Source organism: Schistocerca nitens, chromosome 4, assembly GCF_023898315.1.
Source record: "Schistocerca nitens isolate TAMUIC-IGC-003100 chromosome 4, iqSchNite1.1, whole genome shotgun sequence".
Taxonomy (NCBI): domain Eukaryota; kingdom Metazoa; phylum Arthropoda; class Insecta; order Orthoptera; family Acrididae; genus Schistocerca; species Schistocerca nitens.
This window is the reverse complement of record NC_064617.1, coordinates 306,262,591-306,290,465: the sequence shown is the minus strand read 5'-3', so window position 1 is coordinate 306,290,465 and position 27,875 is coordinate 306,262,591. Positions and strand designations below refer to the sequence as shown.

Genomic DNA, 27,875 nt, shown 5'->3' with positions numbered 1-27,875 from the left:
ATGACCTCGCTGTCTGGTCTCCTTCCCCAAACCAACCAACCAACCATTACCACCCATAGTGCCCAATTTGCTTATGGAAGATCTTGAGAACACGGCACACTGAAGATGGGGTTCCTAAAACTAGCTTATTTTTGGAGATACGTCGACGATACGTTTATGGTATGGTCACATAGGGGAGGGGGGGGGGGGGGAGCTCTGTATCGTTTCCGAGATCATTTCAATTGTCTGCATCCGCAAAATTAAGTTCATGGTGGAAGTTGAAAAGGATGGAAAACATCATCTTTTTTAGATGTTTATCGAACCCCACGCATACGGACTGATATATTCATGCATCAAGTTGTCTTCCATCGTACCAACGCAATGAGATTCTGGGTGTATTGGTAAAAAGAGCTTATGCCATCTCAGATGCAGATAGTTTGACACAAGAACTGTATCATCTAAAAGCTGTGTTAAGCAGAATGGTTATACTGACAATCTGATCTGTCGTGCTCTATAGTATGGACCTACTCGGGAACGAAAAAGAGACAAGCAAATTGGTGGCGTTCCTACCTTCCGCCAGAAGCGTATATTCAATAATAGGAAGCATTTTAAATAGATTTGATATTAAAAGTGTATTCCGTTCATCCGTTAAGACTAGAGCGCTATTGGTCTCAGTAAAAGATGATATGGCATTGAGCAAGCCCGGTGTCTATAGAGTTCTCTGCCACTGCGTGAAATCCTATATTGGACAAACGATTCGTACGGTGTAGGATCGATGCGTGGAGCACATTCGATTATCTCACTCACAAAAATCTGCAGTTGCGGAGCATTGCCGTACTGAAGAACATAAAATGTTGTACGATGAGACACGAGTGGTTGCCCCTGCGTCGCGTTATTGGGACTGTGAAGTGAAAGAAGCCATTTAAATCCGGCTATCTGACAATATTATAAACAGAGATAAGGGGTATCCTTTAAGTAAGAGTTGGAACCCTATTTTCTTAGATATTAAAAAACAACGGTCTTTGTTTCGGTCATCAAAAAGTGTCATTAGTGTTTGATATCGATTTATCGCTTCCGCGAGTTTTCACCACCGGCGCGCTGTTAGGCTTTGCGCGAGAGGGCAGTTTTTATTTTCACGCACGCGCGGTTGACCAAAAGGTGGTGCATAAACGTGCGGCCGCGGCGTGTTTGATTCCACTTCCAGCTAGTTAGTGCGACGGTTTACTCACCTGAAGATGGCAGCCAGGTGGAGCGCTGAAATGTTGTGTCAAGATGACGTTATGTTCCGTCTGGAGACCCGATATGAATATCATCCCTCAGTTTCACGTTACAAACAATTTTCCAATAAAATCTGAATTAAACGTTAGCAATTTCAGTTTTGCTATATATACCATTTATTTTTAAGTGGCAGACAAGAGGATGACTATGCAAAGCAAAAACGTTCCGTAGATTATGTCGCCATTCATATAGCCTCACTCAGATTCTAGACGGTTCATCGTTTCCGGGTCTACGCCATCACGTAATTTCGCAGCGTAGCACGCATATCTAATCTACACCTACATTTATACTCCGCAAGCCACCCAACGGTGTGTGGCGGAGGGCACTTTACGTGCCACTGTCATTACCTCCCTTTCCTGTTCCAGTCGCGTATGGTTCGCGGGAAGAACGACTGTCTGAAAGCCTCCGTGCGCGCTCTAATCTCTCTAATTTTACATTCGTGATCTCCTCGGGAGGTATAAGTAGGGGGAAGCAATATATTCGATACCTCATCCAGAAACGCACCCTCTCGAAACCTGTAATCATATTACAGAATATTGCTACAGACAACTATTGGCGTACGATTGATTAAATTTTTATGCAAGTCTTCTCTTGAATCTCTCTCTCTATTGTGCTGGATGATGTACCAGCAATTTTGTAGCCACGTTATAACGTTCTTCGCCTACCTATAAAAATAAACGTCGCAGGGTTGCACCAACGGAGTACATTTTGAAGGAATTTATTTAATACGTTGGAAGTCACTCTCTAGCTTGACAAATTTCGTTCGTTTGCCCTCCCCATGAATGGAGAAGCGAAATAAATTGTTGTTCTCTCACTTATTTTTGTGCGTACTCATCAGCCACTTTTTGCACCCTCTGTCCAAATAAGACAGTGGGTCTCTCGTAAGCAAACGAAAACCGTTGGTAGTAACTTTCCAGATAAGGTGACAGCATTCTGTGCAGGGTACGAGTGTGTCACCTTGTGCATATCCTTTCTCTGCACAGTAACCACCTATGTTCGCGTTCGGCGAGCATTTGGTCATCACGTGATTGATAGTGGCACTCTAGGACAACCATCCACAAACTAGCGTCTTATGGTCTATAAGAATAGTAGCGCAATTGATGTAAATTAATCAGGTACTTTTATGTTTAATACCTGTTTGATCAGAGTTAATAACAGTTTTTGTCGTGTTTGGGTAATTTCGAAAATTTGCTGCTACATCAAGGACTTGCTGCAGTGAAGCGCTTTCCCTCTGGGATACAAATCTGGCGACTTTTCCCTGCTATAAAAAATTTGTAGCTGGGATTAATTGGATGTAATATAGAAAAAAAGCAAACAATAAGTATGTCACATCACGACCTTATATTTCTGAGTGTAGTTCACTCGTTTGCTTGATATATAAAACTGATGAATCTAAGTTTGTACGAAGTGAGTGTTATTTAGGCTTGTTAAACATATCGCCTGAAAATCGGTTTACCCAATAAGCTGCATAAATGCAGTGGTAATTCCATTAACATGTTTGATTCTGCTTACTAATGTATTGAATGATTGTACTGTATTCCTTTGCACTGTAGTACCTCTACAGAATAAACTGAAGGTCTTCTTTCACCATTAATACATGTGTGAGATGTTAAAATAATTCTATAATAGTAGGTGGCAAGATTTTGTTACATGCAGTCAACATTCACTTTCAATGACTGGAAAGATGTATGTCATGGTGTGCAATCACTTTGTAAATTTTAATGAGTGAGATACAGGCTTTATTGTTTTAAAGAATACCACTTACCATCACGGATTGCACTCATGTGATCTCCTTGATTCATCCATCCATGAGTAACAAATTTTGTTTGTTTCGAGGCAACGAAGTTTCCAACATAAGAACCACCAGCTGTCAAAATTTGAGGACCGCTTGGATTTGCTCTGTTGACAAACAGAAGTCACTGTTGACATTATATCTCCGCCCGATCAATTAAATCTTTGTGTTGAGTTATCTGAAATTGTAATTTGAGACCTCATCATGATTTCCATGGAAATGGTCGCCTTGAACAGGTAATCTTAGTAGTCAGCTGTTATTATTGTAAAATGTTTGAAAATTGATTAGTTGTTATATCATACAGCATGGACAATGTTCGTTCACACTACAAATACATGTGCATGAATTGTAGATAGTTACTAATTCATGACAACTGATTTTTCGAACAATTATTTCAAATGTGCCCATGTCACTATTTCTCCCAAGAAAGGCTCAAATATTATGAAGTTTTGTCATGCTTAATGGGAAAACAAAAGCGACAGTTGCTGCAGGTTCGATATCATTAATGGTACACATAACAATGCTTCTGGCGTTTTCTTCCCTCTTCCGCCCATTTGTCGATATCTTTACGGAGTGTAAAAAAAAGTTATCACCCTACATTGAGGACACATATCTCACACACAGAAAAGGAGAAAGTTTTGACATACACCTGCAAAACTGTTTCTCCATGTTATAACTCATTTTCTAAAACACTTCATAGTAAAATAACTGTGGGATATACACAGAAGCAGAATGCACCAGCATAATGCGTTAAACATCTCTAGGTTTAACTTGTGCTTAGAAAAATAACGTACTGTATTTAATAGTATTCTGTGCAAAAAGCGCAGCCACATAATTTTATAAGGCTTTTGCGTGTGTAGCAAATGTGAAATAGAGGTAAAAACTACGAGTCCTGTAACAACAAGTTCGAGACCAAGCCAGTTACAAGGGAAGCAACAGACACAGTGACTGTGAACGTGCAACGACTCAAGTATTAACTTTCACCCATGGTGTGAATTTTGATAGTGAATTAAAAAGAAAAAGGAGACATTGTAAACACTCTTTGCAAAAAAGAAAGCTGAATTGACAGGGAAAAAATCTTCAGAAAAATATATCATTGGGCTTAAGAAAAATACTAAGGAAATGGGAAACATTCGAAAATAGAAGTTTGCTTACTATCTTGAATCCAACAGCATTCAAAAATCTGACAAACAACGCGCAAAAACAAACGGTTAAAACGAAAGTGAAATGATTACAAAAATAAGTGAAGTGACAATGACCAAGAGCTTGTTTATTACAATGGAAACACAAGAAAAACGAGGTACTTATTTTAGCAGACACCCAGGGACGATGGTGAGGATCACTTCTACAGTAGAAGTGAGATCTAGAGACGACCAGCAAACCAGGAGGAGCTTCGAAGGTAATCATAAAAAACGCGCTAAGCCTAGCAAAAACTTTCACAAAAGACGATGCATTAGTGGGAATAGGAAGTACAAATGACACTAAAAGTCCCATTCAGGTGGTTAAAGAACACTTCATAAAATGCATACAATAATCTATGGCATTCCAAAATTACATTATGTACAACATCTAAATTCTTGCCGTTAATTTTGGAACTGAAAGAGTAAATCGAAACAAATTTACTTTGCAATTATTCCACTTAAGCAGAGTACTGAAAGACAGTCTTTTCTCTTAAGCAAGAGCAGAGTAAAAATACCAAGTAGTAATTTTAAGCTTCAGAAAACTTCTGAAAGTGACATAAGAAAGAGGAAAGCACGACGCATAAGAAAGAAATGACTAAAACATTACAAACTACCACTGATCAATGGATTTTAAAGAAAAAGGCGGAAGACTTCGGAAATAAAATAATCAAACCAATGCAAAGTACAATTTGGCTATGATTTAAGGTAACAGAATGTGGTTCAGAGCAACAGAAAAAAAGAAAGAGGTATCTCAGGTATTAACAATTATTTGTAGCAAACAAACTACACAGAAGAAACAAGATATCAATATGTCAATCACTGCAACTGTGAACCTATTTCATTTGACTGAAGAATCTTAAGCTGTTGCAAGACCTGTAATCTGAATAGGAACAACCACCGAAGCATCAGCACTAATCAGTCTGACAGCAAAATAAATTTCAACAGTATCTGCAACAACCTCACCAGCATCATCATCAATCCCAGCAACAGGAGCTGCAACCACTTCAGCATCAGAACCAACCACTCCAGCAGCTGAAGAACATTCACGACGCCCGCATAGAAGGAACATGAGACACCCAAGTCGCCTGAACGATGTTTTACTGTCAAGAGCAGCAGCTACAACAGAAATAGAAGGAACACTAAGGAATACGTAAGCTGCACAATTTGAAGACCAAAACATGCCAATCAATTAGTAGTATTTAAACTGAAGATAAGTGGTATCTCACTGTCTGTAATGAAGATCTTTCAACCAAATGTTCAGTCCCTATTCAAAAAAGTAGAAGATTTAAATACACTAATAATGCATGAAGTAGAAGATGACTCTATAATTTGCCTCTCCGAACACTCTTGGAATCTGGTTTACTACTATTGTAGATCTGTTGGTCACTACATGGGAGTAGCCACATTCTTCAACAATGGCATAAAAGTTACTAATGTAGCTAACATTACCCAACAAAGTTGTGAAAATAGACTTCGAGAGGGCAGCGATGAAAGTTCTACAATTAAATTTGATAATAGTCACAGTGTACTGCTCCCTATTAGAAAACGTTGAGATATTTCTAGACAAAATAAAATGGTTCCCAAATAAAGTAAATGTAAGAACATGTTGTACTTTGTGGTGACCTTAATGTTGATTTTCTCAGTAACTGTAAACAGAGAGCTGCTCTAGACAACGTCACGAAATCACATAATCTTACTGTCACAGTCAACCTTGCAGTGAGAAAAACACCAACCAGTCACACAGCCTTGGATCAAATCCTCACTGATGAAGACAAATTTAAGTGGTCTCTAAAAGTATTCAATAAATGATTCAGTGACCATAAAGCTTTAATAATAACCATCACTACTGAAGGAGGACAGGCAAATAACAACACATGTCAGTTTTAACATAGCATCTTCCCTCAGGAACGCATAAACCTCTTTAATTCATTACTACACAACGAAGATTGGTCTGCTTTCTATGAAAGGCAAGGCCTGGAAACTAAATTCAACAAATTTCTTTAAAAACTAATACAGATATTGCCACAGCCTCCCCTCTAAAAATGGTAAATATCAGAAATAATGCAAGAGGTAATGGCTGGATTACTAAAGGAATTAGAACTTCTTTCCAGAAAAAAAGAGAACTACACCAAATCTGCAAGGAAAATAATGTCACGGCAGATATGCACTCTCATTAAAAAAAAAAAAATTTTAAAAAATGTCATAAAACAAGATCAACAACTGTGGATTATCCGAGTTTGTGGATCATGTAAACTGGGGGGAAACAGTCAAAGGTGTTACAGGTCTAAAAACAACATACTCAGCAGGAGTTAATGGTTTACCCGCGAGAATCTTACAGCTCAACCTCCAAAGTCTAATAGACCCCTTCATTCATGTAAGCAACGGCTCATTAGAGACAAGCTCTTTACAGATTAGCTAAAACCATCCAAAGATAAGGTGGTAAGCTATCGCCCCACTACAATAAAACTGTGTTTTTCAAAAGGATTGTAACATAATGTAAAGTAACTTCATAAAGTTTATAAACAAAAATGAAGTATTAACGAATTCTCAGTATGTTTTCCAAAGCAGTAAATCAGCTGAATAGATAGTTCATCACTGCACAGTCGCTGTTTTAAATGCCATTGTTGAAACACATAAAACAGCAGGTACATTTTTAGTTTCACCTAAAGCTTTAGACATGGTAAACCACAGAGGCCTTCTACACATGGTTGAATACTGTGGCATTTGGGGATTGTGAAATGAATGAATTCGTTCTTTTCTCAGTGACTACAAGCAAAAAATAGGCATCAGACAAACATGTGAAAATGCACAAATAGTCACAGAACACCTGTCAGAAGAATGTGAATGACCTATGGAGTACCTCAAGGGTCAGTAATGGGACCTCTTCTTCTCCTGATTATATCAATGAACCAGATGTGCATGTTTATTCAACAACATAATTCTCTTTGTTGATGACACAGTAATATCAAAAGCAGCAAAAAATGACGATTCAACATGAAGTAAACATTGCAAATCAACTATGTAAATGGTCAACAATAATCAGCATATAATAATCAGCAGCAAAACTACAAGATTAAATTTCCATAACTGTAAAGACAAAATCTTGCATTATCCAGATATAACCAACAATCCATAGTGAATATGGGGCATATATATATAGTCCATTAATGCCAAGCTGCATTCGGGCTTTTATTTTTTAAGGGCTCTAAAAGGATGCATAAATGTGCAGGCACTAAAGTGTGGTTACTATACATATTTTAAAGCACATTTAAAATGTGGATTCACATTCTGGCTAAATACCCCAGTAGCTCCAGGGACATTCAGAATCCAAAAAAGAGCCAGTAGGATTATTACAGCGACCAGTGCTAGACAGTCTCGTAAACTAATTTTTAATATACAGGTTTATTCTTGAGATTAATGTGTACTTTAAAAAATGTAATTGTAAATGATAATACTATTAGAAAAAATATTACTAACACTTTCACAACATTAAATTAAAAAGTACAAGTTTGTTTCAGAAAGCAACATACTAAATGGGAATAAAACTATTTAAGAAGTTACCAAATGATGTAAAATGTATACTAAATATTAAAGCTTTTGAAAGATGTGTTAGATAATGTCTACAGTAGGTCTGCTTCTATTCAATAAGTGAGTACTTGAACTATAATAGATGTATAAATCTACATCTACATCTACATCTACATTCATACTCCGCAAGCCACCCAACTGTATTTGGCGGAGGGCACCCTACGTGCCACTGTCATTACCTCCCTTTCCTGTTCCAGTCGCGTATGGTTCGCGGGAAGAACGACTGTCTGAAAGCCTCCGTGCGCGCTCTAATCTCTCTAATTTTACATTCGTGATCTCCTCGGGAGGTATAAGTAGGGGGAAGCAATATACTCGATACCTCATCCAGAAACGCACCCTCTCGAAACCTGGCGAGCAAGCTACACCGCGATGCAGAGCGCCTCTCTTGCAGGGTCTGCCACTTGAGTTTATTAAACATCTCCGTAACGCTATCACGCTTACCAAATAACCCTGTGACGAAACGCGCCGCTCTCCTTTGGATCTTCTCTATCTCCTCCGTCAACCCGATCTGGTACGGATCCCACACTGATGAGCAATACTCAAGTATAGGTCGAACGAGTGTTTTGTAAGCCACCTCCTTTGTTGCTGGACTACATTTTCTAAGCACTCTCCCAATGAATCTCAACCTGGTACCCGCCTTACCAACAATTAATTTTATATGATCATTCCACTTCAAATCGTTCCGCACGCATACTCCCAGATATTTTACAGAAGTAACTGCTACCAGTGTTTGTTCCGCTATCATATAATCATAAAATAAAGGATCCTTCCTTCTATGTATTCGCAATACATTACATTTGTCTATGTTAAGGGACAGTTGCCACTCCCTGCACCAAGTGCCTATCCGCTGCAGATCTTCCTGCATTTCGCTACAATTTTCTAATGCTGCAACTTCTCTGTATACTACAGCATCATCCGCGAAAAGCCGCATGGAACTTCCGACACTATCTACTAGGTCATTTATATATATTGTGAAAAGCAATGGTCCCATAACACTCCCCTGTGGCACGCCAGAGGTTACCTTAACGTCTGTAGACGTCTCTCCATTGATCCATAACTTTCGTACTTTGTAAGAAATATAGGTACATATAATCTTGATAATTGTTGTTCGTAATGACTGGGGTTAAGTCTAGTGTCATATGGTACATTGTATTACATATGATCAAAGGACTAAATAAATGAACCCATTCTTACTGTATATGGTCAAGGTGACCTTTCTCCATACTAGTCTCCTGGGTAGTTTGAAGAGGCCCGTCCTGATCTCTATCCTGTGCCAGCCTCTTTGTCTCAGAGCAGCACTTACACCCATTGTCCTCAAGTACTTGTTGGATATATTCCAATCCCTGTCTTTCCTACAATTTTTGCCTTCTGTGGCTCTCTCTAGTAGACTGAAAGCTATCCTCTAATGTCGTAACCACATGTACCATCCTCTCATGTCGTAACCACATGTACCACCATCCTGTCCCTTATTCGGACCGTTGTTCTCCACATATCTCTTTCCTTACCGATTCTGCAAAGAACATTCTCATTCCTCATCAGTTCAGTTAACTCCCAGAATTTCAACTAAAACGTTTCGAATCACTTCTTTTCCGGATTTCCCACAGTCCATGACTTACTTCCATACAATGGTCTGCTACAGCAGTACATTCACAGAATTTTCTTTATGTTCGATATAAGCAACCTTATTTTAGTGAGGATTGCCGTCTTTGATTGCATAGTCTGCTTCTTGTATAATGCATGCTACATCTGTCCTGCATTATTTTGATTCCAAGGCAGTAGAATCCTTTCATTTTGTCTACTGTTTGATCCTCCATTTTGATGATAATTTTATCATTAATCTCATTTATGATATTATTCATGAGTGGAGACTGTCGTATCTAAGGGATAGTGTACCCAGGAACATATGATGTTTTTTGGTCGGCAATTCAGTCTAGTGATTGATTTTAGAATCACATGAACGACTGCACACTCATTTTGAGTAGTCCATAATATCCCTGCAACTGGCATGATTCACAAACTATTTCATGTCATATAGTATTGCAGAATTTCAATGTCTTTGTTGCAGCGCCAAAATAAATAATCAAAGGGAATTATATCTGACGACCGTACTGGGTAAGTCACTGACCACCCTACTCTCTAACAGTCCATTGATAGGGAAATATCTAAGTTAAAGGTAAAACACTATCCCCTACTACTGCCTTCTTTTAATTTACTCTCAGTAAATGTTATGTGCTCATTAGACAGTCCATTCCAGTTAACTGGTAATGTAATTCTTCTGAATTTTCACTGAGGAGAACAATGTTGTTTGACATGGATACCCTGTTGCACAATGCCGGGGTCATCTGCTGTTGTTTCCGACTGTGATCGATCACCACCTCCCATTCGGGCAGCAGTGCCTATTGTTGGGAACGCTCCCCATGCACCTGAAACATTGCTGTGAGCATGACCAAACTCCTGGGCTCCACTCATCACACTTCGTCTTCTTTTCAGTTTCCCGAAGATTCTTCCCCATACAATTTGTATAATACCTGTTCATCTCTATGGCTTACGCCTGTTTTGTGATAATTTCAAATATCGTACATTATTTTACATTGTCGAAAGATTGTTATAAGTCGATAAACGTCATGTAAGATTCTGGATTTTTTTCTTCGTCAGAACTAAATCTCTGGCTTCTTTACCTCTCCTAAAGCCAAACTGTTCCTATTATAACATACCCTTTATTTTATTTTCCATTCTTCTCAAAAGCTTGGATATTTGAGTCGTTTAACTCTTTGTGTGTTTAAAATTATGAACTAAATGAAGGTAAAGTGAAAATAGTTTGAGAATGAAGAAAGCAATATGTGAGAAATTAGAAGGTTAATGTTTAAACTGATGGCACGGGTTCTAGGTGTCAACGCAACATGGGCACTGGAGCAAACGGGAGATATGGTGAGGATCGGTGAAGGTTCAAATGGTTCAAATGGCTCTAAGCACTATGGGACTCAACATCTGAGGTCATCAGTCCCCTAGACTTAGAACTACTTAAACCTAACTAACCTAAGGACATCACACACATCCGTGCGCGAGGCAGGATTCGAACCTGCGACCGTAGCAGCAGCGCGGTTCCGGACTGAATCGCCTAGAACCGCTCGGCCACAGCGGCCGGCAGGTAAAGGTTAGAGGGCAATGGAAACAAGAAGAGATTAGGCAACACGGAGTATTGTAGATATACGATGATATGCTTAGATGAAAAGATGCCATAGAACAAGAATACGTGGAGGACGATAAGAAACCACTTGGGAGAATGATGACTGTTAATATGAAAGTTGCTACTTGTAACAGTCCAGAGTTCCAGTTACATATCAATGTGGCCAAAGAAGTTGACTCATTAAAACTAGAAGCAAGTGGATGAATAAAAGCAGATATAAAATATTCTAGGGCTCCCCTTTACATGTGATGAGGACCTAAAAGAGGAAGCAATATTACAATTCTAGTACTAGAAAAGAAATAGGATGTACACACCCAAGGGAACTGTTCAACAAGTCCCTGCATATGTTTCAGACGTTAAATATCACACTGATTTCAGTATTAGACGTATCATTTGCCCAGACGAGACGCAAGAATAAAATATCAGCACTAGAATGCGCACTGCAGTTAGTTAGTTGCCTCACTTGGTGTAGAGCTGGAAGACGACATCGCTCGCGTCGACGCGTACTTCTGGCAGAGGCTGGGTCAGGTCGAAAAGCTCGACTCCGCCATCCTTCGTGGGAATCAGCTCCCAACGACGGGGACGGGCTGTGAGAAAAAAAAAAGAAATGTCTGCTTAAATGAGGCGTGCGATTATTTGATCTACAGACATAAAACATGAGGAGACAATATGGGATAGAGTGGTTTTGCACTGGTCTGGACTAGCTGGAAGCTAAGGTGTTCAAACTATCGAAAATCCAGATAATCTGGGAATACAGAAAATTTGATCTGGAGCCAACTTGTCAAAGCCAATAAGATTTTCGAATTCGTTTTAGCTGCTATGATATCCCTTGAAAGGATTTTACAAGTCACTAGCAGCTGACATGTTCCACACGTCTGATCATATAACATCAATGCCAGACAATGCCAGACACTGAAAGGAAAATTCAGAACGTTGCTGCGGATCATGAGGTTTCACTTGCTGCACCGCCTGTATCTTATACAGGTGTCAGTGTAAAACATATCGCAAAGCATTCCGTACTGTTGACCGTGGGAGGAACAGTTCCCATGACATAGCAGGAGCCCTAGCACTACCCATGGCATGTGCTGCATGTTCAGTTACAGCAGTGGCAACCCTGTCAACAGCTTCCAACAGGATAGGACGCCTTCCTCTTCGAGGTCCCATTGTCAAATAACAACGTGGATGTCATTCCGTCATACAAACAGAGTACAGCGCCAAATTTGCAGCTTTTTTTTGGTCATCAGTCTACTGACTGGTTTGATGCGGCCCGCCACGAATTCCTTCAAATGGTTCAAATGGCTCTGAGCACTATGGGACTCAACTGCTGAGGTCATTAGTCCCCTAGAACTTAGAACTAGTTAAACCTAACTAACCTAAGGACATCACACACATCCATGCCCGAGGCAGGATTCGAACCTGCGACCGTAGCGGTCTCGCGGTTCCGGACTGCAGCGCCAGAACCGCGCGGCCACTTCGGCCGGCCCACGAATTCCTTTCCTGTGCTAACCTCTTCATCTCAGAGTAGCACTTGCAACCTACGTCCTCAATTATTTGCTTGACGTATTCCAATCTCTGTCTTCCTCTACAGTTTTTGCCCTCTACAGCTCCCTCTAGTACCATGGAAGTCATTCCCTCATGTCTTAGCAGATGTCCTATCATCCTGTCCCTTCTCCTTATCAGTGTTTTCCACATATTCCTTTCCTCTCCGATTCTGCATAGAACCTCCTCATTCCTTACCTTATCAGTCCATCTAATTTTCGACATTCGTCTATAGCACCACATCTCAAATGCTTCGATTCTCTTCTGCTCCGGTTTTCCCACAGTCCATGTTTCACTACCATACAATGCTGTACTCCAGACGTACATCCTCAGAAATTTCTTCCTCAAATTAAGGCCGGTATTTGATATTAGTAGACTTCTCTTGGCCAGAAATGCCTTTTTTGCGATAGCGAGTCTGCTTTTGATGTCCTCATTGCTCCGTCCGTCATTGGTTATTTTACTGCCTAGGTAGCAGAATTCCTTAACTTCATTGACTTCGTGACCATCAATCCTGATGTTACGTTTCTCGCTGTTCTCATTTCTACTACTTCTCATTACCTTCGTCTTTCTCCGATTTACTCTCAAACCATACTGTGTACTCATTAGACTGTTCATTCCGTTCAGCAGATCATTTTATTCTTCTTCACTTTCACTCAGGATAGCAATGTCATCAGCGAATCGTATCATTGATATCCTTTCACCTTGGGGAAGAGTAGGGGCGAAAGGCTACAGCCTTGTCTTACACCCTTCTTAATACGAGCACTTCGTTCTTGGTCGTCCACTCTTATTAATCGCTCTTGGTTGTTGCACATATTGTATATGACCCGTCTCTCCCTATAGCTTACCCCTACTTTTTTCAGAATCTCGAACAGCTTGCACCATTTTATATTGTCGAACGCTTTTTCCAGGTCGACAGATCCTATGAGAGTGTCTTGATTTTTCTTTAGCCTTGCTTCCATTATTAGCCGTAACGTCAGAATTGCCTCTCTCGTCCCTTTACTTTTCCTAAAGCCAAACTGATCATCACCTAGCGCATTCTCAATTTTCTTTTCCATTCTTCTGTATATTATTTTTGTAAGCAGCTTCGATGCATGAGCTGTGAAGCTGATTGTGCGAAATTCTCGCACTTGTCAGCTCTTGCCGTCTTCGGAATTGTGTGGATGATGCTTTTCCGAAAGTCAGATGGTATGTCGCCTATTCACACCAACGTGAATAGTCGTTTTGTTGCCACTTTCCCCAATGATTTTAGAAATTCTGATGGAATGTTATCTATCCATTCTACCTTATTTGACCCTAAGTCCTCCAAAGCTCTTTTAAATTCCGATTCTAATACTGGATCCCCTATCTCTTCTAAATCAACTCCTGTTTCTTCTTCTATCACATCAGACAAATCTTCACCCTCATAGAGGCTTTCAATGTATTCTTTCCACCTATCTGCTCTCTCCTCTGCATTTAACAGTGGAATTCCCGTTGCACTCTTAATGTTACCACCGTTGCTTTTAATGTCACCAAAGGTTGTTTTGACTTTCCTGTATGCTGAGTCTGTCCTTCCGACAATCATATCTTTTTCGATGTCTTCACATTTTTCCTGCAGCCATTTCGTCTTAGCTTCCCTGCACTTCCTATTTATTTCATTCCTCAGCGACTTGTATTTCTGTATTCCTGATTTTCCCGGAACATGTTTGTACTTCCTCCTTTCATCAATCAACTGAAGTATTTCTTCTGTTACCCATGGTTTCTTCGCAGCTACCTTCTTTGTGCCTATGTTTTCCTTCCCAACTTCTGTGATGGCCCTTTTTAGAGATGTCCATTCCTCTTCAACTGTACTGCCTACTGCGCTATTCCTTATTGCTGTATCTATAGCGTTAGAGAACTTCAAACGTATCTCGTCATTCCTTAGTACTTCCGTATCCCACTTCTTTGCGTGTTGATTCTTCCTGACTAATGTCTTGAACTTCAGCCTACTCTTCATCACTACTATATTGTGATCTGAGTCTATATCTGCTCCTGGGTACGCCTTACAGTCCAGTATCTGATTTCGGAATCTCTGTCTGTCCATGATGTAATCTAATTGAAATCTTCCCGTATCTCCCGGCCTTTTCCAAGTATACCTTCTCCTCTTGCGATTCTTGAACAGGGTATTCGCTATTACTAGCTGAAACTTGTTACAGAACTCGATTAGTCTTTCTCCTCTGTCATTCCTTGTCCCAAGCCCATATTCTCCTGTAACATTTTCTTCTACTCCTTCCCCTACAACTGCATTCCAGTCGCCCATGACTATTAGATTTTCGTCCCCCTTTACATACTGCATTACCCTTTCAATATCCTCATACACTTTCTCTATCTGTTCATCTTCAGCTTGCGACGTCGGCATGTATACCTGAACTATCGTTGTCGGTGTTGGTCTGCTGTCGATTCTGATTAGAAAAACCCGGTCACTGAACTGTTCACAGTAACACACCCTCTGCCCTACCTTCCTATTCATAATGAATCCTACACCTGTTATACCATTTTCTGCTGCTGTTGATATTACCCGAATCTCATCTGACCAGAAATTCTTGTCTTCCTTCCACTTCACTTCACTGACCCCTACTATATCTAGATTGAGCCTTTGCATTTCCCTTTTCAGATTTTCTAGTTTCCCTACCGCGTTCAAGCTTCTGACATTCCACGCCCCGACTCGTAGAACGTTATCCTTTCGTTGATTATTCAATCTTTTTCTCATGGTAACCTCCCCCTTGGCAGTCTCTTCCCGGAGATCCGAATGGGGGACTATTACGGAATCTTTTGCCAATGGAGAGATCATCATGACACTTCTTCAACTACAGGCCACATGTCCTGTGGATACACGTTACGTGTCTGTAATGCAGTGGTTTCCATTGCCTTCTGCATCCTCATGTCGTTCATCATTGCTGATTCTTCCGCCTTTAGGGGCAATTTCCCACCCCTAGGACAAGAGAGTGTCCTGAACCTCTATCCGCTCCTCCGCCCTCTTTGACAAGGCCGTTGGCAGAATGAGGCTGACTTTTATGCCGGAAGTCTTCGGCCGCCAATGCTGATTATTTATCAAAATTTAGGCAGTGGCGGGGATCGAACCCGTGACCGAAGACGTTTTGATTATGAATCAAAGACGCTACCCCTAGACCACGGGTGGCCAAAAACGAAAGTAATTTGTTTCCCAGCATGAATCGGTCACGCATTAACGCATTAGCATATCGATCAAGTTTCGCTGGCATAAGATAATTACAGCTCACACTGAACCACCATGAGTAGCTGCACTTAAACTATAACCACCCTCTACCTGCCAGCAAACAACTGTGTATGGGCTCTGAATGTTTCAACAAAATGTAAATTTACAGGTATGTTGTGGAAAATTACTGTTGTTGTTGTTGTTGTTTGATTCAGCTCTCCATGCTACCCTATCCTGTGCAAGCTTCTTCATCTCCCAGTACGTACTGCAGCCTACATCCTTCCGAATCTGCTTAGTGTATTCATCTCTTGGTCTCCCTCTACAATTTTTACCCTCCACCCTGCCCTCCAATACTAAATTGGCGATCCCTTGATGCCTCAGAACATGTCCTACCTACCGATCCCTTCTTCTAGTCAAGTTGTGCCACAGACTCCTCTTCTCCCCAATGCTATTCAATACCTCCTTATTAGTTATGTGATCTACCCACCTTATCTTCAGCATTCTTCTGTAGCACCACATTTCGAAAGCTTCTATTCTCTTCTTGTCCAAACTATTTATCGTCCATGTTTCACTTCCATACATAGCTACACTCCATGCAAATACTTTCAGAAACGACTTCCTGACACTTAAATCTATACTCGATGTTAACAAATTTCGCATCTTCAGAAACGCTTTCCTTGCCATTGCCAGTCTACATTTTATGTCCTCTCTACTTCGACCATCATCAGTTATTTTGCTCCCCAAATAGCAAAACTCCTTTACTACTTTAAGTGTCTCATTTCCTAATCCAATTCCCTCAGCATCACCCGACTTAATTCGACTACATTCCATTATCCTCGTCTTGCTTCTGTTGATGTTCATCTTATATCCTCCTCTCAAAGACACTGTCCATTCTGTTCAACTGCTCTTCTAAGTCCTTTGCTGTCTCTGACAGAATTACAGTGTCAAGAAAATTACTGTAAACGTCATCACACCACGATGGTACTAAGTGGATTACGTACAAGTGCGTCATTTTCTCGATCTAGTGAGAGATAGAGTGGAATAACAGCTACTTCGTTCTATGACGCAAAATTATCCACATTTGAGGGAAAAGTTTTTACAGGATTGCATTCTACGAGGGCCGTTCAGAAAGTAACCTCCGGTTGATTTAAAAAAATACACCAAGTTAAATAAAAATATTTTAATATATACATCTTACAACTACATCTTTGCGCTATTTTTCTACATAGTCTCCATAGCGATTGAGGCACTTATCGTATCTCTTCACAAGCTTTGAAATTCCTTCTGCATAAAAATCACCCGGTTGTGCCTGGAGCCAGCCTGTGACCGCATCTTTGAGCTCTTCGTCGTCATCAAACCGCTGTGACCCGAGCCATTTCTTCAAATGCATGAAGAGGTGATAATCACTTGGCGCCAGGTCTGGGCTGTAAGGTGGATGGTTGATAACGTCCCACTTGAAGGCCTCAAGAAGGGCCGTTGTTCTGCGAGCAGAGTGAGGACGGGCGTTATCGTGCAAAAAAACGATACCGGAAGTCAGCATACCACGGCGTTTGTTCTGTATAGCCCGTCGTAACTTTTTTATTGTTTCACAGTACACGTCTTGATTAATGGTCGTACCACGTTCCATGAATTCAACCAACAACACCCCTTTGGCATCCCAAAACACCGTTGCCATCAGTTTTCTGGCAGAAAAATCTTGCGAGGCTTTTCTTGGTTTGGTAGGCGAATTTGAATGTGCCCACATCTTTGATTGTTCTTTTGTCTCAGGGTTCACGTACTTAATCCAGGTTTCGTCACCGGTCACGATTCTGTTTAACAATGGTTCTCCTTCGTCCTCATAACGTGACAGAGAGTCTAATGCAGAGGCCATTCTTTGAGTTTTGTGGTGGTCGGTAAGAATTTTGGGCACCCATCGTGCACAGAACTTACGGTAACCCAATCTTTCTGTCACTATCTCGTACAAGAGAGTCTTAGAAATCTGTGGAAAACCAGTAGACAACTCCGACATTGAGAAACGTCGATTTTCACGAACTTTTGCATCAACTGTCTGAACGAGTTCGTCAGTCACCAATGATGGTCTACCACTCCTCTCTTCATCATGAACGTTTTCTCGTCCACTTTTAAATAAACGTACCCATTCACGGACAACTCCTTCACTCATAACTCTTGGTCCGTACACGGCACAAAGCTCACGATGAATAGCTGCTGCAGAATATCCTTTGGCTGTAAAAAACCTTATGACAGCACGCACTTCACATTTGGCGGGGTTTTCTATTGCAGCACACATTTCAAACTGCCACAAAAACTAAACTAGCGCAGGTACGACGTTCACTCGACCACGGCTTGATGCCGACTGACCTGTTGAGCGCGCGAACGCACAGATGGCGTCGCTACTCCCCCCACAACCCGCACTGTGACCAATCGGAGGTTACTTTCTGAACCGCCCTCGTATATTATGCAGGACAACTAAAGGTGGAAATATACAAAAAGAGATAGCTATCAGAAATACCTAGCTATCGGAAATAACACTGCTCTGTAAAACTCGGGGACGAGAGAGATAAAGCAACACTGGAAAAGAATGAAAGTGCGAGAACATGTTGCCTGAGGTCTCCCAGTCGTACATAAAAAGCTGGACGTCACGTAGTATGGAGTCAGCGTGACTACAGCACCAAGTGGGGCTCACCCCAAAATACGAGGCAGTTGAAGGAACAGCAAAAGACACCGAGTTTCATACATTGTGCAGTTACTGTGCACTATGGTTGTGTTTTTAATTACAGTATGGGCCAGAGACAACATCTGGATGATTTTACATGGGGAAGAATCATCAGGAAACTGGAAAGAAGACTGGAGCCCACGAGTTTGGTATTGCCCACAGCATTGTTCAAGGTGCATGGGGAGCGTTCCCAACAATAGGTACAGCTGCCTGCTGGAGAGGTGGTGGTCGACAACACTCAACTGCAACACCAGATGTCCGAGATAATGTGCAACAGGAAAGGGGGGACCCACGTCAAACAGCGGGTGAAATTTGCAGTCACATTTAACAGAAATGCAACGCTCGTAATCTCATGCTCCACAGTGGCATGGCAACTGCATAGGGGCGGTCTCCTTGGCCGAGGACCAGTGCACTGTGTTCCATTGATACCCGGACATCGGGGGCACCGTTTGTGATGGTGCCAAGAACATGGGGGATGGACTAAAGAGTAGCAGGGTCGCATGTTCTTCTCGGATGAGAGCAGATTCAGTCTTCGTAGTGATACTGGAGGTATCCCCTTACGGCGAGAGGCGGAGACACGTAACGCACCCAAGAACATGGTCTAACATGCGCATTTTGGAGGTCCCAGTGTCATGGTATGGGGAGTCATAATGTGTCATGGTCGTACATCCATATCTTTGAATAAGGTACGCACCGGTCAACATTATTGTGCCATTGTACTCCTCCCCCATGTGCGTCTTTTCAGCGGTGCATTCGGCTCTGACTTCATTATTAAGGATAACGATATGCGACATCTTCTAGAAGCGCAGGTTGAGGAGCTCTTGGAACAAAAGGATTTTCTGTGAATACTGGCCTGTCCATTTCCAAGACACAAAACCCGTCAGATACGTGTAGAAAGCATTGGGGAGACATATTGTAACACGTCTTCATGCACCAACGACCATCCAGCAGTTGTCACAAGTGCTGATGGACGAATGGTACACACCAGCACAAGACCTTACAAAACTTGTGGCCAGCACGGGAACACGTTGCAGAACATACACTGCTGTTCGTTGTGATCACACACTCTTTTAAGAACCATGTCCCGCCTTTTGTAATTGCCCGAGGACCATCACAAATCGATGTGACTTCAGTGTAATCATTGTTTTTGAATAAAAGTGTAATTTCTGTTCGTCTCATTGCTTATTTCTATCAGTTACCTTCTCTACTATACTGCAGATGTTCTTTTTATGTGTGGCCCAAGTTTCATTGAGCTATATTACTTAACAGTGACACGTCATGCGAAAGTTACTTTCGTCCTTAAGTTTTGCGCACCAGTTCCTTCTCTTCGTAGCTTTATCCATTAACTGTGATCGTTATACTGTACGCTCAGAAAGGCTATAATTAGACACGATATAATTAATAGAAAGGACGCAGATCTGAGAAAAATCACGTTTTTTCCCACATACATTGAATAGTAACTGTTTATATGTTAATTTTTACATAATGTCTTGGTAAATGTTAAACGACAACAATTATCTATGAACTAAAAGAAGTGAAAGATATTTAGAATTAATAATTTTCAATTCTTCAGTGTAGATAGCCAGATAAGATGTAGAAGGGATGGCTGCTAACAAACATTTTGATTTCTTTTGAATTTTCAAGCATTCCCCGTTTGCCCCTTTCATTCTCCAGGCAGTTACATACAGACCTTAGCATCTGGATGCTGAAAAAAGTTTTGACCTCCAGACAAGGAGGCAAAGCAAATTTTACATGGGCGCCATATTTTCATTTTGGCTTGTAATTATGCAAATCAGAATTCACGTGGAGGCGACTTTTGTTACTAGTCACAAATACTGTTAACAAGCAAATACATAGAAAAATGAGTGAAAATTTCCAAGATCTTTGAAGGCGCCATTGTAAGATTTGTGAATTTACTGTACACAACGTTGCTCCCTTTTTCAAAATAAATTAACTGTTCACGTCAGATGCATTACCGCTATCACAGAGGTTAGTTAAACAGTAACCAAACATTAGTGGTTTCATGTCGCATCAGTAAAGTATTTGGGCCTAACATTACAAAGTAATACGAAGCTGGAAGAGAATGCTGGTAATAATAAGATGGGACAAAAATTACCTTTATTCTCTTAAGTCGACAATGCACTTTTCAAAGAAAATACTGTGACATTTGTCTGAATAGATTTAGGGAAATCGAGAAGAATCTAAACCAGGATAACGGAACGGGATCTGAAATCCGTTTCTTTAGTGTACTGACAGCTTCGCCACCACGCTCGCACCAAATCCGTACTCAACAATGACAACTTCGAAGATAAATGAATGCTTGAAGAATCTCAGAAAATATAAATTTCCCAAAAACCTCGTATTATTTTCCACAGTATCGGAAAATCTCTACCTAATTACAGTTTCTGCGCTTCTGCTTCGAATAATGTGGTTTGCTTATTACAAAGCGGGGAAATGAGTAATTTTTTGTCAGATAGAAACCATCTCGTTTCCTTGTCGTCAAAGCATAGTGTCCCTGCACATTCAACTTCGATGTTTTACTGCCCTGTATGCTGGTCACAATAAAAACTTTGTACTTCGTTAATATCTCTCTGCATGGCCTCTAGTAATAAGGGGTAGTTAGGCTTTGGAGATGCATAGCTTTCCAAATTTCATTAATATGTTCTCGTAGCAGCATGACAGTTCGGCACTTTGCTTCCATGATCGAACAGCTAGTTCACCAAGTAATTACACTCCTGGAAATGGAAAAAAGAACACATTGACACCGGTGTGTCAGACCCACCATACTTGCTCCGGACACTGCGAGAGGGCTGTACAAGCAATGATCACACGCACGGCACAGCGGACACACCAGGAACCGCGGTGTTGGCCGTCGAATGGCGCTAGCTGCGCAGCATTTGTGCACCGCCGCCGTCAGTGTCAGCCAGTTTGCCGTGGCATACGAAGCTCCATCGCAGTCTTTAACACTGGTAGCATGCCGCGACAGCGTGGACGTGAACCGTATGTGCAGTTGACGGACTTTGAGCGAGGGCGTATAGTGGGCATGCGGGAGGCCGGGTGGACGTACCGCCGAATTGCTCAACACGTGGGGCGTGAGGTCTCCACAGTACATCGATGTTGTCGCCAGTGGTCGGCGGAAGGTGCACGTGCCCGTCGACCTGGGACCGGACCGCAGCGACGCACGGATGCACGCCAAGACCGTAGGATCCTACGCAGTGCCGTAGGGGACCGCACCGCCACTTCCCAGCAAATTAGGGACACTGTTGCTCCTGGGGTATCGGCGAGGACCATTCGCAACCGTCTCCATGAAGCTGGGCTACGGTCCCGCACACCGTTAGGCCGTCTTCCGCTCACGCCCCAACATCGTGCAGCCCGCCTCCAGTGGTGTCGCGACAGGCGTGAATGGAGGGACGAATGGAGACGTGTCGTCTTCAGCGATGAGAGTCGCTTCTGCCTTGGTGCCAATGATGGTCGTATGCGTGTTTGGCGCCGTGCAGGTGAGCGCCACAATCAGGACTGCATACGACCGAGGCACACAGGGCCAACACCCGGCATCATGGTGTGGGGAGCGATCTCCTACACTGGCCGTACACCACTGGTGATCGTCGAGGGGACACTGAATAGTGCACGGTACATCCAAACCGTCATCGAACCCATCGTTCTACCATTCCTAGACCGGCAAGGGAACTTGCTGTTCCAACAGGACAATGCACGTCCGCATGTATCCCGTGCACCCAACGTGCTCTAGAAGGGGTAAGTCAACTACCCTGGCCAGCAAGATCTCCGGATCTGTCCCCCATTGAGCATGTTTGGGACTGGATGAAGCGTCGTCTCATGCAGTCTGCACGTCCAGCACGAACGCTGGTCCAACTGAGGCGCCAGGTGGAAATGGCATGGCAAGCCGTTCCACAGGACTACATCCAGCATCTCTACGATCGTCTCCATGGGAGAATAGCAGCCTGCATTGCTGCGAAAGGTGGATATACACTGTACTAGTGCCGACATTGTGCATGCTCTGTTGCCTGTGTCTATGTGCCTGTGGTTCTGTCAGTGTGATCATGTGATGTATCTGACCCCAGGAATGTGTCAATAAAGTTTCCCCTTCCTGGGACAATGAATTCACGGTGTTCTTATTTCAATTTCCAGGAGTGTATATGTTACATAAGCTATTTACATGGCATAGCTCTGTAGTAATGATGTGAAACGGAACAGTATACAGGGTATTAATATAAATAATTTTCATGTGCTGGTAGAAGATAGCCATTTATGGGGGAATATACGCTTTAGGTTCTAAATGTTGAAAGTAAAATCAGGAATCGGACTGGGAAAGAAAAGCCGCATACCTACGTGTATTTGGAGGTTTATTGCGGACAACCGATACAATGGCCGCATACCGAGGTGAGGAGTAAGTCAGATAGGATATGAAGGAGCAGAGAACAAAACGTTCACGGTAGTAACCAAACACGTAGCGAGTAGCGACAAGAACAGGAAGGACTGGAGGAACAATCATTGACAAATATAGCAATTGGAGACACCAAGACAGACCAAGTTCAACCTAATATACGATCGGAAAAAGTATGAGGAAGAGATGGAAAAGCAAAGCGAATACAATACATGAAACAGGCTGAGTTATGAGGGAAGTAAGAAAGAAACAGGAGCGCTGCTAGGCCAACAAGGAATATGAGGTAGCAGCAGAGAAAAGGAAAAAACGCTTGTAGAAACTGTTGCAGGAATTAAAGGAATGTAGAGAAATGACGGATCTTTAACGAAGAGAGGAAGAAAGCGGCGAGAACTATAATATGAAGTAAAATACAAAGGATGAAGCAGAAAGTGGATGTGATCGTGAATAATCTGAGAAGTAACATTAGCAGAGACTTTTTAGAAAAATTCCAAGAGAAACTGATAGGATACGAAGGCAGAAAACTTTACATAAGAAACAACGAAGCGGACTTAGCCGTAAGTTCAAATAAAAACAATAGGATACTGGCAGAGTATTTCCATGACCCACAGAATTCCAAACCAACCGCAGAAGATCTGTATCTCATAGCTATAGTCATAGAAATGATACAATCATACCGATAACCAAGGTTGATATGCCAGTGGGCATATGCGACTTAAAGAATAGGAAGTTAAAAAGATAGTTTCTGGGATGAGAAAGTGAGAAGGTGGCAGTGTGCAAGACAATATGACATAGATTGTTAATCAGGTCGAACGAACGAGGAATCTACCTGAAGGATAAAAAAATCCAACCTTAGTAGTGATACATAAAAAATGGGAACAAGAAGGAACTGCTAGATATTGGCTGCAAAGTGCTGTAGAAATTACTCTTGAAGAGAATAGAAGAACAAGTATGGTGTAAAACACATAACTACAACCAAGGATTTAAGTAAGGAAGAGAACGTGTAGAATAATTATTCACACTCAAACATCTGACGTAATGTATAGAAGAAACCAAACTAAAAAGGGCAATATTGCTCGAGACGTAAACAGGATGAGCTTGAGTAGAATCAGTGGAAGAGAATGGGAGAAACTTTGTAAAACGAGAAGAAAAGTCAAGAATCAAATGGGTTACTGAACCCAAGAAGGACTGGTCTGAGATGTAAATCAAGACGGAAGCAAATGAGAAAAGGAGAAATAAGTCGAGACTAACTAATGTGCAAGATATCAGCGATAGGGAATGATGAGGGACCACGATAAAGGACAAGCAATGCAACAGACAAGAGAATAGACACCGTCAGCAGAAGGGCAGGTGAAAAGAAGGAAAAAGAGAATGCGTTTTGACGGGAGAAGATGGAAACCCAGTCTATGAAGGGATTACCTATGGCCTTAGAATCGCCTTCACAAACAAAGGAAAAAAAAGTAGTACACACAACAAAGAAAAATATCTCAAATATGAAGTATGGACACTACGCTAATGCACAAAATATGTCTTATACACTCCTGGAAATTGAAATAAGAACACCGTGAATTCATTGTCCCAGGAAGGGGAAACTTTATTGACACATTCCTGGGGTCAGATACATCACATGATCACACTGACAGAACCACAGGCACATAGACACAGGCAACAGAGCATGCACAATGTCGGCACTAGTACAGTGTATATCCACCTTTCGCAGCAATGCAGGCTGCTATTCTCCCATGGAGACGATCGTAGAGATGCTGGATGTAGTCCTGTGGAACGGCTTGCCATGCCATTTCCATCTGGCGCCTCAGTTGGACCAGCGTTCGTGCTGGACGTGCAGACCGCGTGAGACGACGCTTCATCCAGTCCCAAACATGCTCAATGGGGGACAGATCCGGTGATCTTGCTGGCCAGGGTAGTTGACTTACACCTTCTAGAGCACGTTGGGTGGCTCGGGATACATGCGGACGCGCATTGTCCTGTTGGAACAGCAAGTTCCCTTGCCGGTCTAGGAATGGTAGAACGATGGGTTCGATGACGGTTTGGATGTACCGTGCACTATTCAGTGTCCCCTCGACGATCACCAGTGGTGTACGGCCAGTGTAGGAGATCGCTCCCCACACCATGATGCCGGGTGTTGGCCCTGTGTGCCTCGGTCGTATGCAGTCCTGATTGTGGCGCTCACCTGCACGGCGCCAAACACGCATACGACCATCATTGGCACCAAGGCAGAAGCGACTCTCATCGCTGAAGACGATACGTCTCCATTCGTCCCTCCATTCACGCCTGTCGCGACACCACTGGAGGCGGGCTGCACGATGTGCGGGACCGTAGCCCAGCTTCATGGAGACGGTTGCGAATGGTCCTCGCCGATACCCCAGGAGAAACAGTGTCCCTAATTTGCTGGGAAGTGGCGGTGCGGTCCCCTACGGCACTGTGTAGGATCGTACGGTCTTGGCGTGCATCCGTGCGTCGCTGCGGTCCGGTCCCAGGTCGACGGGCACGTGCACCTTCCGCCGACCACTGACGACAACATCGATGTACTGTGGAGACCTCACGCCCCACGTGTTGAGCAATTCGGCGGTACGTCCACCCGGCCTCCCGCATGCCCACTATACGCCCTCGCTCAAAGTCCGTCAACTGCACATACGGCTCACGTCCACGCTGTCGCGGCATGCTACCAGTGTTAAAGACTGCGATGGAGCTCCGTATGCCACGGCAAACTGGCTGACACTAACGGCGGCGGTGCACAAATGCTGCGCAGCTAGCGCCATTCGACGGCCAACACCGCGGGTCCTGGTGTGTCCGCTGTGCCGTGCGTGTGATCATTGATTGTACAGCCCTCTCGCAGTGTCCGGAGCAAGTATGGTGGGTCTGACACACCGGTGTCAATGTGTTCTTTTTTCCATTTCCAGGAGTGTATTACTGCATAAAAGTTGCTTTCTAAATTTATTTTAACATCTCTCAGGCATGCTACGTCATTGATGAAGTGAATAATACTATAATCAACTGAGTTCCCGCCGGCGCTTTACATAACGTGAGAACAATATAAAAAATCGGTTATGTCAAAAGTCAATGGCGCGGGAAGCAGAAGAAATAATAATTGCAGAACATCAAGAAAATGTTTCCTTTTTGATATTACGGTCAACAATATTTATTGTACTGTAATTGCCCCATATGCGGTAAAAATTCAATTTTAATGAAGAATAATGGAGAAAATAAAATTCGTATAGTGTCATAATTGCAATATTATTAGTCAATTACAAGACTGAAAGATTATTTACAGTAAAATTAACACATGTTGTACTGCCTAGCTCTTTGAAGACGTGCTGATTATAAACCACCAGTAAATATCATTCAGATAATAGACGACTTGCTACAGAGTATTACATGCGACATCAATGGTTGGATATAGCTAATAAGTTAACTACTTGATTCATTTCAAAGCCACACTGATCAATTCGGAGTAGGAATTAAAATCCATGGAGAAGAAATAAAAACTTTGAGGATCGCCGATGACATTGTAATTCTGTCAGAGACAGCAAAGGACCTGGAAGAGCAGCTGAACGGAATGGACAGTGTCTTGAAAGGAGGATATAAGATGAACATCAACAAAAGTAAAACGAGGATAATGCAATGCAATGGAATTAAATCGGGTGACGCTGAAGATTAGGAAATGAGACACTGAAAGTAGTAAATTAGTTTTGCTATTTGGGGAGCAAAACAACTGATGATGGTCGAAGTAGAGAGGATATAGAATGTAGACAGGAAATGGCAAGGCAAGCATTTCTGAAGAAGAGAAATTTATAAACATCGAGTTTAGATTTAAGTGTCAGTAAGTCGTTTCTGAAATTATTTGTATTGAGTGGAGCCATGTATGGAATTGAAACATGCACGATAAATAGTTTAGACAAGAAGAGAATAGAAGCTTTCGAAATGTGGTGCTACAGAAGAATGCTGAAGATTAGATGGGTAGATCACATAACTAATGAGGAGGTATTGAATAGAATTGGGGAAAAGAGAAATTTGTGGCACAACTTGACTAGAAGAAGGGATTGGTTGGTAGGACATGTTCTGAGGCATCAAGGGATTACCAATTTAGTATTGGAGGGCAGCGTGGAGGGTAGAAGTCGTAGAGGGAGACCAAGAGATGAATGCACTAGTATTGCAGTAGGTACTGGGAGATGCAGAAGCTTGCACAGTATAGAATAGCATGGAGAGCTGCATCAAACCAGTCTCTGGACTGAAGACCACAACAACAACTGATAAATAAGCTCCAAAACCTGTTTCTACTAGTTGTTGTTTTCACGTCAAAGTACACAGCAAAATGTAGGATTTTCAGGTGGATGTCTGGACGCTATTGCCACAGATTGATGACAATATCGATCTCTGTACATTTTTAGAGATGGGAGCGCTGGTTGGTTGGTTGTTTTGGGGAAGGAGACCAGACAGCGTGATCATCGGTCTCATCGGAGTAGGGAAGGATGGGGAAGGAAGTCGGCCGTGCCCTTTCAGAAGAACCATCCCGGCATTTGCCTGGAGTGATTTAGGGAAATCACGGAAAACCTAAATCAGGATGGTCGGACGCGGGATTGAACCGTCGTCCTCCCGAATGCGAGTCCAGTGTCTAACCGCTGTGCGGAGCGCTGGTGCTCGGGTCAACGACATGACAGATTATACACGCAACATTCTTATTTGGCTTCAAGAATCTTTTTAATAAAAATATACTTACTTTATGTTACTGCAGCAACAAATAGTATAAATACAACAGGTATTACGACAGTTTCTTTTTCAGAAGTCACTGAAGCAAAGAGCCGCGCGGAGTGGCCTCGCTATTTGAGGCGCCATGTCACGGGTTGCGCGGCCCCTCCCGCCAGAAGTTCGAGTCCTCCCTCGAGCATGGGTGCGTGTGTCCTTGGCATAAGTTAGTTTAAGTAGTGTGTAAGCCTAGGGACCGATGACCTCAGCAGTTTGGTCCCTTGGGAATTCACACGCATTTGACATTTTGATGCAAAGAGATGAA

The 27,875-nt window shown here is 42.3% G+C and overlaps 1 protein-coding gene across 1 annotated transcript in view; it reads right to left on the bottom strand.

Annotated features, from left to right (window-relative positions):
* Positions 1-27,875, bottom strand: part of LOC126252269 (lipase member H-like) — a 68,965-nt gene that overhangs the window by 13,979 nt on the left and 27,111 nt on the right. Inside the window, exons 2-3 of the mRNA XM_049953142.1 lie at positions 5,189-5,346; positions 3,023-3,156 (exon numbers count right to left, since the gene is read on the bottom strand). Of these exons, the coding sequence (XP_049809099.1) occupies positions 3,023-3,156; positions 5,189-5,346 (292 nt within the window). The remainder of the gene's footprint in view (positions 1-3,022; positions 3,157-5,188; positions 5,347-27,875) is intronic.